The sequence below is a fragment of the Lipophrys pholis genome, assembly GCF_963383615.2.
Source record: "Lipophrys pholis genome assembly, chromosome: 16".
NCBI lineage: Eukaryota > Metazoa > Chordata > Actinopteri > Blenniiformes > Blenniidae > Lipophrys > Lipophrys pholis.
Window position 1 is genome coordinate 5,706,516 of NC_137634.1, and position 16,861 is coordinate 5,723,376.

Here is a 16,861-nt window from a genome sequence, read left to right on the forward strand (position 1 = left end):
GAGCTATAGTGGCTTTTATGTGTTTTAAAAGGGATTTTCGTTTGAATATTTTGGAATTTGGAATTTCCTACTTTTTAAAGATCACCAAACGCCCCATCTGTTAACTTCGATGACGAAACAGTTCCCACAATGCACTGCGCAGGTGTCATGGCTGAATTTATTGATGGAGAGTCGTCAAAGCCAAAACAACTCCGCAATTTAATTACAGATATTCATTAAATGCTGCAATTAAACAGGTTCATAGGATAACATATTTACGAACAGTGTTAAGAGGAGCTGAGACGTGCCGTTGTTTACATACGGTGAGAGTTTGCCCTGAGTTAGCTTGGACAGCTAACATTGCTTAGTTTAGTTGAATGAGCAAACTCAGAAAAAAATGTAAACAAATGAGTAATATTAATCAAACTACGATGTGCAGATATCAGCCTCGTTGTGTTCTTGTCCTTGTTTCTTCATTTGTTTTCAACCGAAAAGGTGCTTCCTTGAATTCTGATAAGAGTTGACACAGATCACCTAAGTTGTGTTTTATGGCTCTCCATCTGTCACTTCTGTGTTAAGCATACCTTTATTTCCATAATGTTGACTGGCCTCAGAAAACAAATGCTAACCATGCCATTTTCTATTATAATCAAAGTATTCCATAAGATATCAAAAGGGCGGACAATAACATTTCTCTCGAGTGAAAAGAAATGCAGAAAATATACAGTGGACAGAGATCTCAGTTTTCATTGTTTCTGTATTTGAACTGTAACACATCAAGATTCATATTTCTGTTTTCTGTGCTGATGAGTAAACCATTGATTTTGTTGGTTTAACTTGAGCTGATTGTTTTCACTAATGTGCAAAAGAAAATACACCAGTTGTCTGAAAGTATCCGTTCAATATATTTGAAGGGTATAGGAAATTTTATAAATTGCCTGATATTTTATTTTCAATAATTGGTTACATTGCTTTAACTTTATCACATAAGAGGAAATGTTGTATTAAATAGTGGTACATCATGGCCTCAGCTGTAATATAGTTTAGTAAAATAGTTAAAGTAACCATATTGGTTGGTAGACATTATTAAAAGAAAATAAAACTAAGTTTTGAATATGTGTTGTCTCCACCAACATAAATAGTGCCATTATTAAACCTCAACTTGTTTGATATTGTTTTGATAATATTTAGAAAGTTTTTTCTTCACTGTATGTTTCACTCATTTGAACCATGATCATGTATTTGTACATTTCTATTTTGTGTACCACCAGAGAAAAACAAAACAAAATAACCTTGTCATTTGTGTCATGACAAACGAGGCAGAGTGAATAATTGTCTCAATAACATTTGAAACAGCTGTGGATTTCTGTATTGCTAAATATCAGCACACCAAGTATCATATTTAAATTACCCCAGGATGTGAAGCGCTGAAGAAGTATTATTATTATTGCACATGTTACAATGAAAATCAAGAATCTATTGAACAGAAATACCACTGAACAACACCCTGGTATTTCAAATTATTTGAGTAAGTGTTGTATAAGGGGTTATCCGGTGACTTGACCATTATTCTATTCTAGGCCTTTCTTTGTTACAGTATTATAATTTCCTATTTTCTGAAGCGCCTCAAACACACCACGCGGACTCCTTGGGTGACTGTCCAATTCCCACAATGCACCGCGCAAGTTGCATGGCTGTCCACGGCTAACATCGGTCATTCAAAACGAGGATGACTTGTTTGTTTCCGTGCAAATATTCACCGAAAACATTATAAAACCTTCCAGTTGAAGAAGAGACTGCTGCGCGTCATGTTCGTGTAGCCGCACTGCGAGGAGCACAGACGGGCCGACGTGTACTTCCGGTGAGAGCTTCCATTAGCAGCTAACGATGCTAAGCCCGTTAGCAATAGCGGAGACAGAAAATCTCTGACAATTTAAAGTACATTTTTGATAAAAGTTTTAATTCATGGGACGCTCCCGTGGGTGTGCTTATGCTGTTGTTGTTTTTTACCGTGATCATACATCGTATGTGTTTCTCTCTCGATCCTGCCATCACCGAGGCGAGGCATAATCTTTAATGAAAATTCTGATTATTTCTCATCAAAACAGACACAGAAATATTATGATTCCCTGTTACTGCCTTCACTGCCTCTTTAGTGTGGCTGTTGTTGGCATTTTCCTTTGAAGACGTTTAGATTCTGTTGAATATTTGTTAACCTTTGACCTACATTCGTGCTAAGCATTAATTCCCCCTGATGTCAATAGATTGTGTTGAAAATGCTCGTAAATAAATGCAAAGTACAATAAAGCATCACTTAAATTGGTGCTCCAGGTTAATAACCACGCGAGTGTAGATCTAATGCTTGACATGGGTTCCTGAATTGAACTATAAAACAAGCAACTGTCACCTTTGTGTTTTTCTCAATGAACTAAATTAATTTAATGAACTTTTTATTTATCTTTTCACTGCTTCAACAAGCTGATTGTTTCCTCTGTGGTGTAGACATGAGTGGTATCTGATAACTCACATGTGTAGTTATTTTTAAAACATGTAGAATCGAAAGGCTACAAGATAATCTCTCTTAGGTTTAAAAGTAATTAGGCATCAGTAAAATAGCTTAAGGTATTTTTTTTTTTAGGATGTTGATATTTGTCAGTCTCCTGTTTATCAGAGGATGCAGTCAGAGAGCTTCAAGCTGAGCTATAGTGCTAATCTGACTGAGGAATGTAGAGCATTGATGTCTGTTGGGGGAAACACATCTCTGGATGTTACCAGCAACGAGTCCTGACCTGAATGTGTTTGGAAGCTCTAGAGAAAGCTGAACTCTAAGGTTATATAAAGAACTCCTCGTCTCTTCTCTTGCAGAAACACCTTTCTGAAGTAGGTGACCAGAGGTACGATGGCGGGAGTCGGAGCCAAGCGTGAAGGCCCACAGTTCATCAGTGAGGTGGCCGTCCGGGGCAACGCCGCCGTGCTGGACTACTGCCGCACCTCCGTGTCCGCCCTGTCCGGAGCCACGGCCGGCATCCTCGGACTGACGGGACTGTACGGCTTCGTTTTTTACTTCTTCTCCGCATTTCTCCTGTCCGTGCTGCTCATCTTCAAGGCCGGGCGCCGGTGGAACAAGTGCTTCAAGTCGCGGCGGCTGCTCTTCACCGGGGGTCTTGTTGGAGGTCTTTTCACCTACGTGCTGTTCTGGACTTTCTTGTACGGGATGGTTCATGTGTACTGAAACGGCTGACCCCAAATAACATAGAAATGTTTGTCCAATTCTACACATGATATGAATACTGTCTGCCCTGCTGTTTGTAGATACGCTCATAGTAAGATGTTTGATTTTCCTTTGTAGGGTTAAGATACGATGGAGGATGTTAATAGTTACTACATGAATTAAATGTCCTCCTTTAACACAAATGTCTGTGATTATAACCCCCTCTAACCTTCAACTCCTTTCTCCTCCTGGGTTTCTGGATATGAGCCCGAGTTAATAAATATTGATGTCATTCAATGTTCATCACTTTGACATTTTAACAAATCATTTGATCAGAACAAATGCCTCTGTACAAGTCTTGTGTGTACATTATTAATCTGTCGTCATGTGTTAATATAATTAAAGACACGTCACATACATTAGTTTTCAACAATGAAGAACATTCAATAAATAAAAACTGCAAACAGGAAAGCGAGTCCCTGCACTTCAAAGTCCTTTACAGTGAATCGTCTCGCGGCCGCAGCAAACCGGCTCACAGGAGGGAGAGACTCCTGAATGAAACGTGACAGACCGCAGACTTCTGCATCACACGAGGAGACGGTCACAAGTTAGTTTGAGCGTGAGCCGTCAACATGGCAGTAGATGGGGAAACATGGCAGCGGTGGTTACTGGTAACCTCACAGCACAAACACCTGATGTGTCCAATCGCAGTTTCATACATATTGCTTGAGAGTTTAGTTGTTTGAGACGCTCCTGCTCATAAAAGCTTTTCTCTCGGGACCTAAAATGATCCCAGGTTGATGCGTCTCACATTCGTTTGAATTTTCTTTCAATATAAAACCTTAATTTACATCCAGTGTGGATACGACTCAGAATAATAGATTTTTGTGTTATATTTGCTGTGTTGAAATGGCAAAAATTAGAAATCTATCTTGCGTCTATCTTTTTCTAAAGAAGTTGGGATGCTTTGTTACATGTTAATAAAAATGATGTAAATCATTTCAATATTTATCTGACAATAGAACAACTAAACTATACAAAATGTCCGTATGAGGTGACGGTCGGGATCATGTTCATACGACCATATGAAAGGCAGAAACAACTTCACCCAGCAGCCGATATGATCTCTGATCTATTATTCTCATTAGGTTTGGAAAGTCTTTGACCAATGAAACAGTGAGAATGAGATGTTTGTGTTTAGAAGGTAACATCCAGGGTTCCGTTTTTTTTTTCTTTTTAAATCTAATATTAACTTTGTGCCATAATAAACTTCTGCTGCTAATTCAAACAATGTTCACCGTAAGTGGACCACAAACATCCCAACTGTGACTGACGACCCAGCGGACTGCCGTCCCTCCTGCACTGTCCCTGGACCAGCTCATCTCCAGTCTGGGCCAACGTGTCACTCATGCTGGTGAAACCTGCCATCAGTCATGTGACCCTCCTGGGTGATCGGTCTCCCATCTGCCCGTGAGCCTAGTTGAGAGAGGAGAAAGTGATGTGTGGCTTCGTCTCTGCACCTTGCTGGGGGATGTGGGCAGAGTATCGCTGTCCCGTGTTGCGTGGAATGGTGGGACCCCGTTTCCCCGCGGACGGCTGGCCCTCGTCTCCGGGGGACGACTCCACGGTGAGTTGGGTTTCGTCCGCGTTCCTCACAGAGTTGGCGGCGTCTTTCTCCGCGGCTGGCTTCCTGGATCGCCTGTCTCGGTGTCCTGCTTTCCCGTCCTTGTGTTTGGTCCGATCTCGCCTGTTGCGACCGGACAGACGGACAAACCAGCGTGACTCAACGGGACTCATTTCAAATCTCCGCCGCGGACGTTCTGCGCAAACACAGTGAGTCGTACTTAAAGTTGATGATTTCAAACTTCCTCTCTCGGTAGAAGGAGCTCGTGTTCATCATGTAGAGGAGAATCATATCGCAGGCGAAGGCTCCCTGGAAGAAAACATCACAAGTATCAGTAGCAACCAATAACGTACTAATGGCCAATAACATAACTTAATAGAATATTTGAATCCGTATCGTACTTACTTTATTCCAATAATCCAAGTGATTACGTTAAAGAAGTTGCATTAAAAACCAACAGAAGATTAAGTTTTATTTAACATTGAGTGTTAATACATGATTGGGTATCCCAAATGTTAACACGGGAAAAATGGAAGAGAAACATAATTGAATTTATGAAAGGCTAATCAAAAGAGCCTATTTTTGAAGCAAAAAAATAAATTATACATATATATCACTGAGTACACATTCTCTGTATTCTACTATATTGTTTCATTAGTGATATTACATACATTTTTCAAACTTTGAGTCACGTCTGCCATAAAGCATCGATCATCTTCTCACACAACGTTGACATAAATTACTTACTATACCCAGAAGAGCAACACCAGAGCCGATGGCAATTATTGTTGGAACAATGTTGAATTTTCCAGCCTGTAAATCAACAATAAAAATCACTGCGAGTGTCTGAGCAGAATCACATGATTTGATGACCTGCTGCTGAATTCACTGCTCTTACCCGCCCATTGATCAGGATGTCAAAGCGAATCCCGTACACTTTATACAGAGTGCGGTAGGTCTCACCATTTTGATCCTTATAGTATCTGGCATATCTGTGATGGGATGAAGACTTGATTAAAAAAAACAAAGAAAAAGGTCCAAAACAATAAAACATAGAGCAAATTGAAAGCAAAGAAATGTTTCCTATATTGAAGAAGGACTCACCTGAAGTTGTATCCTGATGTGATGGAGTTGTTCAGGTTCAGGTCCAAACGGGTGAAGCTGTACTGTGGATTACACTGAGAAGAGTCTTTATCCAGATCACAGTTCCACTCGATGAGAATCCCAACAGAGCCGCCCTGAAGGAAACAACCAGCGGGTTTTAAAAACAGGGTTCTGGCCGTCCGACCCCAGAAAAAAACGGAAGACAACTGATGAAGAATTGGCAACAATGATGGCATGTGATTCTCATAAAACCTGGATAACATTTTATATTTAGGCCGCGTTTCACGTGACACCTAATCCCTTAAAAAAAAAAAAAAAAAAGGAGTGCGTTTACACTGACAACGATGTAGTCAGTCTGCCGAGCCACCCGAGGGCGCTGTTGCTTGATTCTGTAATGAAACTACACAGATGTGTCCAGAGAACAATACGCTATATACGTGGAAGAAAATGGAGAGAACACGACTTCCGTATGGACTGATGACGCATCGGCTGCTATCAGGGGTGAGTCGCAACTATAAAACTACTGATATGGATGATAAAACTTCAGTACGGACCGCGAGTCATACCACTACGGGTCCGCCATGTTTGTGTATGTAGATTCACTGTAAATAATTCAATTTCTTTGGTCGTCCTCTGTTTCATGTTGACTATATTACACCGTATAAATAATAAATAGATATTACTCTTAACACTTCTCTCACACCAGTTGTTTCTCAACCTCATTTTGGAGTTCAGTTTATTAAAGTGTGGATTAACAATAATTTACCATACAAACCAAGCCAGAGTTGTTTTACACCATAGAAATTCATTTTACACACAATCTCACATTGATAGATTCATTTAAATAAATAGTATGTGAGGAGGCTCTAAAGAGAGGGATTTCTCATCATTAGTACCGACAGTGTGTACAACTTACACATCTGGAATGTTTCCATCTAAACTGAACAAGGAGGTTTTATTAAATGATTTACTCATTGAAAGATCATCCAGGAGACATTGTTGGAAAAATGTACCTTATCACCACAGTATGGCTTCATAAAAGATGAGTGCTGAAATGACCTCCCAGACATCGGGACGTTTTATCAATGGAAAATAAGTAAACCAGTGGTATCGAACATGAAACCTGTGGGCTCAGACCAACCTGCAGTGAGCTGCAATCATGGCCCGCACCACCAGCAAGCAAATTGTAAGAATTACCACAAAAACGCAGATTTTAACAAATTGCAAGTAAAGTAGCTCGAAAGCCACGTTGCCAGGATGAGTTCGTACAACACCCATAAAGCAACAGTTATGGGAAAAGTGTTTCTTGACATTTCACTGTATTTTGCACCAGAAGGTTTCATTAAAATTGGCTTTATGTTGACATTGTGGTCATTTTCAGTAGCAATTGTTTGGTTTCATGAAAATATAGACAGTTTGATCTTGTACACTCTGCGCCACAACAAAGGGAAACTTTAAAGTTTAAATCTAAAGGTTATTATGGCACTATTTTAGATCTCTGTCACATGTTTTCAGACTTTGTACCTTCTTGGCCATGTCCTGGAAGTCATGTCCAGTCCTGCCGACCAAATCCCGAAGGTGAAAGATGGGGCAGTACGGATGCTCCTCGCTGTCATAGGTGCATGTTTTCAGGTATCCATCATCAGACGTTTCAAGAACGTTGGACCTTAAAAGTGAAAAACGTAGATATGTTTGTGAAACAAGTTATTTTGTCATGGCTTGTTCGACATTTTAGTCTCTGTGCTCACCAATAAAGTGTGAATGCTCAGTTGTGGCAGGCCAGCGTGTGAGTGTGTGTGTTCGCTTATTTTCCTGCTGCACTGAGTCTTTCAATAATCAGACAGGAGATGGAGCATGTCTGGAAGGAGGGCATGCTGCTTCTTCTTAGTTTCAGAATCTGGCAGCAAACCTTCCATCCTGATCCTCGATGAATTCAATCAAGGTGGTTATTAAATGAAAAAAACTCCAGTAAAATGATATTCTTTTACCAAATGTCTCTTGAATTTGTAATAATAATCATAATAATAATAAATGTATCTTAAATAACCTCAATATTCTGTTTACTTTTTATTGTTATTAAATATTTAAGGTCCAAGGAATTTCACTGTGTAATCAGCATAAACCATTTTAACAGACAATAGCTACTATTTAAAAAAAAAAATATATAAATAAATGTATATGTAAGCATTAAATGGCAATATTGCAATACGTTTTATACTTCTTGAAATTATTGAAATTCTCTTTTTAAATAATTATTTTTCGATTCCATACAATTCAAAAAGAATTCTAGGACAGTAAAGGCAAAATAAATAAATAAATAAATAAATCTGTTGATGTGTGCACAGAAAATCCGAGACACGTTATAGGTAAAACTGTTTTCAATACACATAGAAGGAATCAGACTCTATAAAAGACCTGGACACCGTGCAGGCTGACTAGACTGACAAGAGATCAATAAATTATCCACCATCAATTACCAAAACAATTAGTTCACATAAAGCATGAAAAACAGCTGTTTTTAGAGGGTTTTTTGTTTTTGTTTGTTTTTTAAGTGTACCTACTGTATTACGTACCTTGTTGCTGTGTTGGAAGATTACAATTTGAACCACCATATTTAGTTAAATCAAGCAAAGAAAGAAATACAAGAACTTTACTGAAATATACTATATTTATATTTATATTTCGATTGCTCAGAAGTCCTTGTTTTTCATGTTGCCCGCTTAGAAGTAACAACAGCCCAAATATAGTAGAAAGTGACTAACCTGCAATTTCAATAATTATTACTGTTTTTGTTTGTTTCTTGTACTATATTATACTATATTGTACTATATACTGCAGCTTGGATATATAATAGTACCTTTTAGAACCCTTTATGTTTATATGAGCTTCCCCACACATTCTGACTGTCCCCATGTTTTCATTAAATGAGAACAGTGCCACACTTTGGTTTGGATCCCCTTCATGCATGTGTGCATGTGATAGTTGATCTTGGCTCACATGGTCTCTCATCGAATCACACATTCACATCCGTCGGTGTTAAACTTTGTACCCTCTTCAGGGTTGAAGTGTTGGGACTTGAAGGCTTCCTCTCAGCACACTTCAGCTGCAGCGTGCGAGTGTCACTCAAACCGTACAGTAACACCATCTGGCTTCAAGCACAGAGAGTAACTAGATACGTTACAATAAAAGACACGCAGCCTTGCCAGCCATTTCAAATCACCGCCATTACGAGGGGCTGTGTGTCGACTCGGTTTTCATTAACAATAAGCGTATCAAGATGAGTGAGGGAGCATAGGGGAGATGTAATGAGAGCGGGAGTGTGATTGATGAATTAGCCCCGGCGTGCGGCATCTCCCTGCTCTGCTGCTGGACTCAGCAGAGAGGGGAAGGCAGCACTGCAGCTCCCCGGGCTAGCCCCATCTGATCTGACACCTGTCCAGGGCAAGGCACGCTGTCAAGGACGTCTCAGATGACTGGTTCACTGTCTCACCGAGCGCAATGCACAGGCCGGTATAAATAGAAGGTGCTCTGCACCCTAAAAGCTATTTAAAGCGGCCATTGGAACATGTATATCCAGCAGCTCGCTCCATGCCGCGACGCCTTGACAGCAGCCGTAGACTGCAGCCGTAGACTGCAGCAGTCGGCAGCCACTTTCGGCCACTTACTTGGAGAATTCAAACTTTGGGAAACGGATGAAATTCTTGATGTAGATGGTGAAGTTTTCTGCTTCATTCAGTAAGGGCTCTCTGGAAGCGAAAGGAACAGGCAGCTTCGGTGAAAAATGAAACACAAACTGAGCCCACAGTAATAAATAGAACCTGTAAAATGTCTCGGTCGGGGTGAGGGATCACTGTGAGTGTCATTATGGGAGGACAATATGGCAAATCTCCAAATTTCTTACGTGGGTCTCTTGCTGTTTTCAACGGGACACCAAGCATGGATCTCACAGGTCCCGGTGCTATTTAAACACGAGCCGGTTTTGATTCCTGAAAGCGAGAGGTGGGATTGAGTGTGATTGATTCTAACACAAAACAAAATAAAGCAGACGACCTTAACCTCACTGATGAACATCTGCTTCTATGAGTGAGGCAAAACCCTGGTAACCACATGACTCCGGTGCAAGGAACTGGCCTCACCGTGACCCGCAGCTACACTCTCCCCCTCCAGGCAGTCATCGTCACTCTGGCATCGTCCATTTGGCACCTTGAAGCTCTGTGTGATTCACAATCAAAGCAGTTATTTATAAAAGAAGCAGCACACCCCTCCCCCCCCTTCCCCCCAAAAAATATAAAATCAATTCTTCATCCCCCATGAATATACCCACCTCGGCACAGAACCCCAGCCTCTGATTGGGGGTCTCTATGTAATTTGTCACTATGAAGAACACCTGCTCACCCTGGAAAATCAAATTAGGAGCCAACAGTGAGATTGGGAAGCGAAAAGGTTAAACAAATTAGAAGCTCAATATTGCTGAAGCTAATGACGTAAGGCAGCAGGGACGCTGAATGAGTTCACGATGTCTCCTGACCATAATGAGAGGGACGGATGGATGGATAGATAAATAGATAGATAGACTCACATTAGGAGGTATGACGTAGTCCTCGGCGCTCCATAGGTAAGGCCCTGCGTCGGTACTGTTGGTCAGTGTCACTCCTTTCAGTTTGGTAATGACTGATGTCTGTATGGCCTCCTCTTTCTCCTGGTAACCTTTCTTCGCCACAAACACCCACCTGAGACGTGACAGGACGTATCAATAAAATCCATTTCTTCTAAACTCATCAACCAGCATTTAACAGATCTGTGGGATTAACATTGATGATCCCAGACATTTTCTCTTGACCCCCCTACAAATTGTCTCCAGGAAAAGTTGCGGACCGCTCTGTCCAATCTCTAATTTGCCAAAACAATACAGTGAAGACAGACACTGGTGGACACACCCACTCCCGGCCAGGTTCACTGGGTCTGATTACGCTTTCGCTTTCGCTTTTATCTAATTTTGCCAAACTCTGAATAGGCAAAGCCTCGAGACCCTAGTTTGGAAACCACTGGCCAAGACTCTACATGGCAAAAATACTGTATATTAAGTAACATTATGAGTTTATGATTTTGCACCATCGAACCAAAACCGATTCCACCTTTCTAACACACAGATGTATCTGTGTCTCTATCTTACTGATTTTGGAAGGCCTCGGAATCGATTAACTCACAAGAAACTGACAACACACAGCAAAACTGAAGAATGGATCCTACAATAGACGCTACAGTGACTCACTACTGCCACATCAGGCACAATAGTGGCATTACTCAAATCCTGCATATTGTACCTTTAATATCAGACAACTATTCCTGAACTGTGTTGCATATAAAGATCCAGTGAAATGCACCAAAATATCACCATGTCTGGGAGGTGGTGTGGCAGTGAACACAATATGAACATGAGAGGCTCATGTGAGTGACCACTAGTCAACGGTGACACCACAGACACTGACTGACTGTCACATTTTGTCTTAACTTTCATACAAAAGAGGTCAACTGACCCCTGAACATACTGTCACGCAGTCTGCTTCTGGGTTCTCATTTCCTTTACACACATCATGATAAAGCTGCATGTATGATTCAAGCCTTTACACACCTCCCCAACCACAGCACTGCCACTTTAACACCACCAACAAAAGTGAAAACCTTTGTCAAGCCTATTTTTAACTGTGTGAATCACTCTCTATTCTGTTATTGCAAGAGGAAAATAGAAAGTTTGAGGTTCAAAGCGCCTCACCCGATTATGTATCCCAGCACAGCCAGCTGATAGAGTCGGAATAGTATTCCGATCTTCTTGTTTTCGGCGATGACATATTTCTCTGTCTTGTAGTTGAGGAGAGAAATGCAGAAGCCCCCCCAGCCAGCCATTCCTCCCCAACACAGTCAGACCGACTGAGCCAGCAGCTCAGGCTCCAGCTGATATATACAGACAGGCAGCGGGCAAACCCACTGAGGCAGGAGGGCAAATACACTGAGACAGGGGGCAAAACACACTCAGACAGGGGGGTAAAAAGCTAGAGACAAGGGGGTAAAACACACTCAGACAGGACAGTAAAACACACTGAGACAAGGGGGTAAAACCCCAAAGACAGGGGGCAAAACACACTGAGACAGCGGGGTAAAAAGCAAGAGACAAGGGGGTAAAACACAGTGAGACAAGGGGGTAAAAACCCAGAGACAGGGGGCAAAACACACTGAGACGGGGGTGAAACCCACTGAGACAGGTGGGTAAAACACACTGAGACAGGGGCAAAACACTTTTTCACTTTCAATAATTCCTCTCTACCTATACAGGTACTTACCAATACTTCAGCCAGTTTATAAGGAATTTCTTTATTTTCTTTATTCTATTATTATTTGCCTTAAACTCTTCATTTTGTCATTTAAATTTTGATTATGCACTATCGCACTTTAACCATTGTATTATGTTAACTCAGTTTTATTTGTCATAAATGCAACGACGTGATGTGTGCTGGGGACCTCTTGGCCAGGTCACCCTTGTAAAAGAGATCTTGATCTCAATGCGTTTATACTTTCCCGGTTAATTAAAGGTTAATAAATTAAACATTATCTCTCTTGCCTTTTACTTTGTTTTATTTTATGTCACATTTAGTACTCAGTTTTTAACATGACTTTACAATCACTCTCAGTACAGCCTTTATTTATTGACAGTTTTTGTTGTCATTTTATCCTCATCGTGTCGATTGTCTTATTAAAACGCATAAAAGTTTGATTTGTTGAATTGGAGCCTTTGCAGCCACAGGAGAACATGAACTCTTGGCTGTATGTCAGACAGCTTAATCTCTGAGGCTGGTCATGGTTAATCAAACAGGATAATGACCCAAAGCAGCCAGAAAATGACTAGGATGAAACACAAAAAGCCTGATAGAATATCTGCTGTTCAGTCCGTTGGACTGCTATGGAAAGAGCTGCACATGACAGGAGGAAGGTACTCATCAAAACTGAGAGAGGGGGAGCAGAGAGCATGAAAAGAATGAACCTGCAAGGGATTAAAGTGGAAGTCTTTTAACTGCACAGTAATTGGTTTTTGTCATTGTATTTTTCCCTATGCATGTATAAAAGTATCCTGGTTATTGTGCAGAGAAGCCAAATGTTAAAGCCATTCATCAACCCTCATACAGCTTCATGAAGAATATTTCTTTGACAGTATAATTTAATGTGTAGTTTCCACATTTCACACATTGATCTAATCAAGTTGAATTAAAAAATATTAGAATAAAATTCTGCGACAGTTTTTTGGTTATTGTAGTTTTCGCTGAGCATCCTTTTTCCCGTCTCAATTTCTATCCTCCCATCTCCTTTGTGATTTGAGAAAAATCATTCTTTATTATTTTTTCTTTTTTGACATCTGAGGTACAGTTAGATATCACAGTAGCAAACTGAGTTCATTATGTGGGAAGTAATCACTCAAATTACTACAAGTCATCTCGTTGTTTTAGTTTGTTTTGGCTCATTCTCAGTTAAACATTTGTAGGACAGTGACATCTAGTGGTGCCAATGGACACTATTTTAAATTCAATATCCTCTCAAACTGACGATCCCTTATTTCATTATTTGGATTGTGTAAACGAAGCAGCTAACTTTTAAGAGTTCTCATTATTGCCTTGATATGACTGGGTGTAATTGGTCAACATGAACACTCTCCTTTCCCAGCTTCGAGAACATCTGCATGTGAACTTTACGTAAATGTTCTTTGCTTCACATCACAGCTATTTGGAAAATTCTCCTCTTATACCCAATACCAGTTTAGGAGAAACACTTTAGGCAAGTACAACATAAATTGTCCTATTTGTTTTCATATAGCCATCCATCTTCTCCCGCTTATCCGTTTCACGGGGGTGGCAGTCTGAGCTCTGTCACCCAGATCACATTACACCGATTAAGAACCTTCCCTGCGGGTGGTGAGCCCACGGGGAGGTGGTGCCCACTACCTTGAGATTGCGAGTCTCATGCTCTACCAACTGAGCTAGCCGGGGACTTCGTATAGCCAAGTTATCTTTAATTACCTTGTCATCATATTTTGAAGATTGGGGCATTTTGTACAGCTGTGAAAGAATAATCATTATATGAGACAAATGAAAGAGTGTGGATAAAACTATAGCTTGTAGTTTTTATGTGCACTGATTCAAATGATTTTAAAAAGCTTTTGAAGATTTACCAGAACACAGCTCATTGTAATACAGTATTAATCTGAGCACTGAATGTTTATATTGAAGAAAATGAAGGGAAAAAAACATTATATGTTCAGCTTTTATTGGGTTACTTTAAGTAAAAGCCCATTAGAAACATGTTGTTTATTGGCCACCCCTCAGACGCAGGACAAGGTGGAGGGTGGACTCTTTCTGGATGTTGTAGTCGGACAGGGTGCGGCCATCTTCCAGCTGCTTTCCGGCGAAGATCAGCCTCTGCTGGTCTGGGGGGATGCCCTCCTTGTCCTGGATCTTGGCCTTCACATTCTCGATGGTGTCACTGGGCTCCACCTCCAGGGTGATGGTTTTACCAGTGAGGGTCTTGACGAAGATCTGCATGCCACCCCTCAGACGCAGGACAAGGTGGAGGGTGGACTCTTTCTGGATGTTGTAGTCAGACAGCGTGCGGCCATCTTCCAGCTGCTTGCCGGCGAAGATCAGCCTCTGCTGGTCTGGGGGGATGCCCTCCTTGTCCTGGATCTTGGCCTTAACATTTTCAATAGTATCGCTGGGTTCGACCTCAAGGGTGATGGTCTTGCCGGTGAGGGTCTTCACAAAGATCTGCATGCCACCCCTCAGACGCAGGACAAGGTGGAGGGTGGACTCTTTCTGGATGTTGTAGTCAGACAGCGTGCGGCCATCTTCCAGCTGCTTGCCGGCGAAGATCAGCCTCTGCTGGTCTGGGGGGATGCCCTCCTTGTCCTGGATCTTGGCCTTAACATTTTCAATAGTATCGCTGGGCTCCACCTCAAGGGTGATGGTCTTGCCGGTGAGGGTCTTTACAAAGATCTGCATGTTTGCACCTGTGAAACATAAACATTTCACTAGATTATACACAGATAAAGAATCATATGAGTATTAAATAGCTACTAAAAGATTTTGAATTCAAGCTTTTGTCTCCTTCCTGTCAGTAATTCACAATGGTAATGAAATCAGGTAATATTTGTGTTACTATCCCTTCAGGGATGGCAAACAAGAGGAAACCCTTTGACCTGAACATACTGGTAGGTTGCCGGTCATTCGAGCATCAGCGCCATTTTAAACAGTGCTATTGTTGTTTGCCTTCGTTTTTTTCTCCATAGTTAGCGTCCCCCTCTACTGGACGACACAGCTAAATACTGTGTCCTCGTTGAAAAAACTGCGTATATAAAATTGGTTCAAACTGCCGATCGATAAAGACAGCGAGCATATTTATGTAGTATCACTTTCTCAAACGTCAGAGCCGCTGTTTGTTTGTTTGTTTGTTTTTTTAGATTAGCTAGGCTACACTTCCCTGCCATTTTTCTTCATGAAGCTGTCAAATAAAGAGAGTCAAACCCTAGAAATGTGACATGGTGAAAGAACGACTAATTTACAACGCGAAATATTCCATGTAAAAGCTTTTTAAAAAACAAAATGCATTCGTACTTACAATTATTGACAGGTTTGTCTTGTGAGATCGAGTAGAAACGCCTCTGTCTGTCTGACTGTTGTTGCCAAGGGGACAGAGGCATTTATATTGGAGACACGTCACGGATTGATAATCATCCGCAACGGGAAATAGTCCGTTTACCAGGCTTCACAAATCTAAAAATAAACCCAATTTGCTTTTTCAGACTAGTACGAGTCGTCATATTAATTCATAAAATATGTGACTCTACATCTATACGTGTTACTTCCTAAATTACCCGAGCGGATTAGGTAATTTCGAGTTGTATGTTTGCCTGTAATAGTGTATATAATTACTGCAAATTAAGGTATAAAAGCGAGTTTCTAATCGGGCGTATGCGTTTCGAAGCCCCGTCATCCACTTCGCCAATTCTTTTTTCATATCAAGAATAATCTTGTTAATTAAAAAATAAATAAAAATCCCAGACAGTTTTGATGAAAACAGGCCTATTTCTGTTTAAAGAGGGATTATTTCTACATGCCATAGTCACTGAAATACTATTAAAGTAAATAAACAAATTTCTGAAAAAATTGCATTTTAGGAATGTTTAGTACTTTTTTAAAAACAGTTAAACTAACAGAAAAATTGAGTGTTGGCTTCACCTGAGAGTTTATAACAACACAAACACACGCACACAATCAAATAATCAGTGGGTGGAACAGACTTTGACTTTTTGACTGTAAGTGAAGAAAAACAATGGCAATTGTACTGAAGCAGATAACTCAAATAATGAATATCATACCTGGGGGAAACTGTAAATAGATTGTATACCTTGATGTAAATATTACATTGTCATCAAAATGCTGTGACAATATGCAACATATTTCATGGCTGTCTGGTCAAACGGTTGGGACATTCGTAAGAAACAAAATACATGTCAGAGGGAATTAATGCTCTCAAGTTGTGCAACCAGGTTGTTGAACTGTCATCGCCAAGCTTGATCAAACAGGCCAATATTATAAAAGTGTCATTGCTATAATAGGAAAAGTGCTCGTTTTTTCAAAACAGCTTTACTTGTTGCTTCGTCTTATTCCAGAAAGAAAACAAATTGTACACATAGTCTTCTGTGTTTATCAGAGAAACGGTTCTGTGTGTATCAAATTATTTGCTCTGCATTCTTCTAAATTCAGTGAAGAAAACTAAAAGCTTCTCGTTAAGTACGCTGTCCTGTGAGAGAAATACCTTTAAAAGGATGAAGAGCTGATGATATTGTTGAGCCTGTTCAGCTTTGTATAAGGTGAGTAATACCGCAACACAATTCTTGTGCA

General features: G+C 40.6%; 3 protein-coding genes across 3 annotated transcripts; 1 reads left to right on the forward strand and 2 right to left on the reverse strand.

Annotated features, from left to right (window-relative positions):
• Positions 1–147: 147 nt before the first annotated feature.
• Positions 148–4,001, forward strand: emc6 (ER membrane protein complex subunit 6). Its single transcript, XM_080483178.1, has 2 exons — positions 148–1,840; positions 2,845–4,001. The coding sequence occupies exon 2, from the start codon at positions 2,879–2,881 to the stop codon at positions 3,209–3,211; it is 333 nt and encodes a 110-aa protein (XP_080339304.1). The 5' UTR covers positions 148–1,840; positions 2,845–2,878; the 3' UTR covers positions 3,212–4,001.
• Positions 3,485–11,849, reverse strand: p2rx5 (purinergic receptor P2X, ligand-gated ion channel, 5). Its single transcript, XM_080483177.1, has 12 exons — positions 11,692–11,849; positions 10,498–10,648; positions 10,243–10,314; positions 10,055–10,130; positions 9,820–9,904; positions 9,584–9,664; positions 7,443–7,584; positions 5,919–6,052; positions 5,713–5,806; positions 5,562–5,627; positions 5,035–5,123; positions 3,485–4,937 (listed from the first exon to the last, which is right to left on the reverse strand). Exons 1-12 carry the CDS (start codon positions 11,820–11,822, stop codon positions 4,667–4,669), a joined length of 1,392 nt encoding a protein of 463 aa, XP_080339303.1. The 5' UTR covers positions 11,823–11,849; the 3' UTR covers positions 3,485–4,666.
• Positions 11,850–14,217: 2,368 nt separating this feature from the next.
• On the reverse strand, positions 14,218–15,657 carry LOC308121834 (polyubiquitin-B; the record flags this gene model as incomplete). The annotated part of the gene is made up of 2 exons (XM_080483360.1): positions 14,218–14,967; positions 15,576–15,657. 2 exons carry the CDS (start codon positions 15,655–15,657, stop codon positions 14,270–14,272), a joined length of 780 nt encoding a protein of 259 aa, XP_080339486.1. The 3' UTR covers positions 14,218–14,269.
• Positions 15,658–16,861: the final 1,204 nt, after the last annotated feature.

Coding starts and splice junctions, on each gene's coding strand:
- emc6 (XM_080483178.1), top strand. CDS start 2,879: ATGGCGGGAGTCGGAGCCAAGCGTGAAGGCCCACAGTTCATCAGTGAG.
- p2rx5 (XM_080483177.1), bottom strand. CDS start 11,822: ATGGCTGGCTGGGGGGGCTTCTGCATTTCTCTCCTCAACTACAAGACA. Junction 5,807..5,918: donor ACATCAGGATACAACTTCAG/GTGAGTCCTTCT, acceptor ATCCCATCACAG/ATATGCCAGATACTATAAGG. Junction 5,628..5,712: donor ACATCCTGATCAATGGGCGG/GTAAGAGCAGTG, acceptor GTTGATTTACAG/GCTGGAAAATTCAACATTGT.